General features: G+C 42.8%; 1 protein-coding gene across 1 annotated transcript; it reads left to right on the top strand.

Moving 5' to 3' along the window:
* The first annotated feature begins 452 nt into the window (after window positions 1-452).
* her12 (hairy-related 12) lies at window positions 453-1880 on the top strand. The gene is made up of 2 exons (XM_088368066.1): window positions 453-575; window positions 1081-1880. Exons 1-2 carry the CDS (start codon window positions 507-509, stop codon window positions 1447-1449), a joined length of 438 nt encoding a protein of 145 aa, XP_088224192.1. The 5' UTR covers window positions 453-506; the 3' UTR covers window positions 1450-1880.
* The last annotated feature ends 382 nt before the right edge of the window (window positions 1881-2262 follow it).

The raw sequence follows: 2262 nt of genomic DNA, 5'->3' as shown, positions 1-2262 counted from the left end.
GATCTGTGTGCCCTCATTTTTCATGACTACCTCCTCCCTTTATTTTAAAACAGAGTATGCCAGCTGTTGTACGTGTGTCCACTGTTCGCGTATGTTTGCCACACTTGCACTTTATATTGTTTTACTGCAGCGGCATTTGGTCTTGGAATTGCAACAGAGCCCTCTTTGAAGCCGCAGCCCCAAGTTCTTCCATCTAATTTGGAACTGTCCAATAATGTATTTTCACGATAAATGTGCAATGATGAGTTACTGTGCTCTGCTTTATCACTCGTGGCTTATCTTGGGAAACATGCCCGCCACAGATACATGACCTCTGGGTTATTGATGCCTCTTCTATTGTTGTATTGAGAGTCCCACTGGTCAGAGTGTGGGAACCCTAGCCCCGCTTGAGCCACATGCCTTTGTTATGCTAATGTAAACCTATAAAAGAGGACCAACCCGTGCACAGACACCAGAGCAAACAAAACTGTCAGAGAAGAAGCTTCTCTTCTACACCTGCATAAGACATGGCACCTTGCTCCTCCAACTTTTCCTTCATACAACACGCTGGGATCTCAGCCAGGGACAACATCAAAGTAAGTCATGATTGAGTATAGGTGTCAGGCTCAAGCCACATTATTTTATGTGGCTCGCTGCAGCAAATCATGGTTCTTGTTCAAATCTGAGAAAAAATGAATCGTCTTCATTTTAAATATTGTGGTGATTTTGCACGAATTTGTTAACAAAACAATTTTTAAATCAATTGAGGAACCACCTTGACTTCTCATTTCAAATCTAGGAATCTGTGAGTTTGCTGTTTGTGTATTTCTATGGTGACATTATCTGACACATTTCTATCAGAAGTGTCAGTGTCATCTATGGTTTTCCTCAGAATGCCGTTGACAATGTGACAATTTTGTAAATGTAAAATTCCCTCATTGTTAATCACAGATTGAATGTGAAAACGTAGTCAACAATACTTGTGATATCTGTGAAGAAAATGTTCAATTTTGCAAGATGCATGAAATAGACGTACAGTAGTACTTTAATTTGCTTTAGTGGCCAAGCTGACCTCTGCATCTCCTCTCTTCCCCTCTTCAGTTGAGAAAGCCCGTCGTGGAGAAAATGCGTCGAGATCGCATCAACAGCTGCATCGAGCAGCTCAAGCTAATCCTGGAGAAAGAATTCCATAAGCAAGAGCCCAACTCCAAGCTGGAGAAGGCCGACATTCTGGAGATGACCGTCAGCTTCCTCAGGCAGCAGCTGCAACCCGCTGCCAGCACGGTCGGCAGCGGCGACTACAGCCGGGGTTACTCTCACTGCTGGAGGGACTCGTTGCACTTCCTCTCGGCGGGCCCCGGCAGCACGGTGATGGTCCAGCGGGACCGCGGCTCTTCTACAGTGTGCTCGCCCAGCAGGGGCACCAGGCTGCAGGAGAGCCATGGCAGCGCTGTGTGGAGGCCCTGGTAGAAGACCTGGAACCCTCCTCACTTAGGAGGAACTACATCTCCAGCCCTGCTTTTTCCTCAACGTCTCATCATATTGATGGAGACAAAAAAGCCACAGCCCTCACTTATCTTGAAAACTTTTACTTTGACTGTGATTCACCATTCAACCTCTTTTTCTCTGGTTTTGCGTGATGATGGTTTTGTTGACTCGTTTACTCCAGTGGAGTTTGATATCTTGCCCGATTGTAACAGTGTATCTCTGCCATATTGTGTCGTACTGACAGTCCGTGTTGAGAATATTTCTCTCTTATCGTTGGATGCCAAATTGTGTCATGTGACGTCTGTGGCTGTGTGTGTGTTTGAACGTGTTACTCTTTTTGCAATGACATTTGTGCTCTTAAAACTCATTTTGTATGACAATTAACAATAAAAATGAAACAATCATTAAAACAATGATGTTGCTCTTGGTCTGAGTTTGCCGACATTTTACTCTAATTTATAAAACGATGCTGCGTCTCCAGTCGGCTTCTTTCACTCCGTGTGGAGGAGGTGTGGCACTCCAGGCAAAAACGCCAGGCATAAGATTGGACCATTGATTAAAAAAAAATCTTTAAAAAAACTCTACTAAGCGTTCAGTATACCTTTTTATAATACAATCAGAAATAAGACTGAAGTATTATATTTATATTTATTTATATATCAATAATTTTGCTACAGGTACTTGATCAATGGTAGTGCAGATTTAACATTTTTATGATGACTTTAACGTAATTATTAAAAGTGTCAGTATCTGTGATTCTGGCTCGGTTGGTATTGGATCAAAGCTGAACCTTGA

The sequence above is a fragment of the Syngnathus floridae genome, chromosome 2, assembly GCF_059516105.1.
Source record: "Syngnathus floridae isolate MCC-2025c chromosome 2, RoL_Sflo_1.0, whole genome shotgun sequence".
In the NCBI taxonomy this organism is placed as follows: domain Eukaryota; kingdom Metazoa; phylum Chordata; class Actinopteri; order Syngnathiformes; family Syngnathidae; genus Syngnathus; species Syngnathus floridae.
Note: the sequence above shows the minus strand (reverse complement) of the source record. Positions and strands in the feature narration are given on the sequence as shown.

Coding starts and splice junctions, on each gene's coding strand:
- her12 (XM_088368066.1), top strand. CDS start 507: ATGGCACCTTGCTCCTCCAACTTTTCCTTCATACAACACGCTGGGATC. Junction 576..1,080: donor CAGCCAGGGACAACATCAAA/GTAAGTCATGAT, acceptor TCCCCTCTTCAG/TTGAGAAAGCCCGTCGTGGA.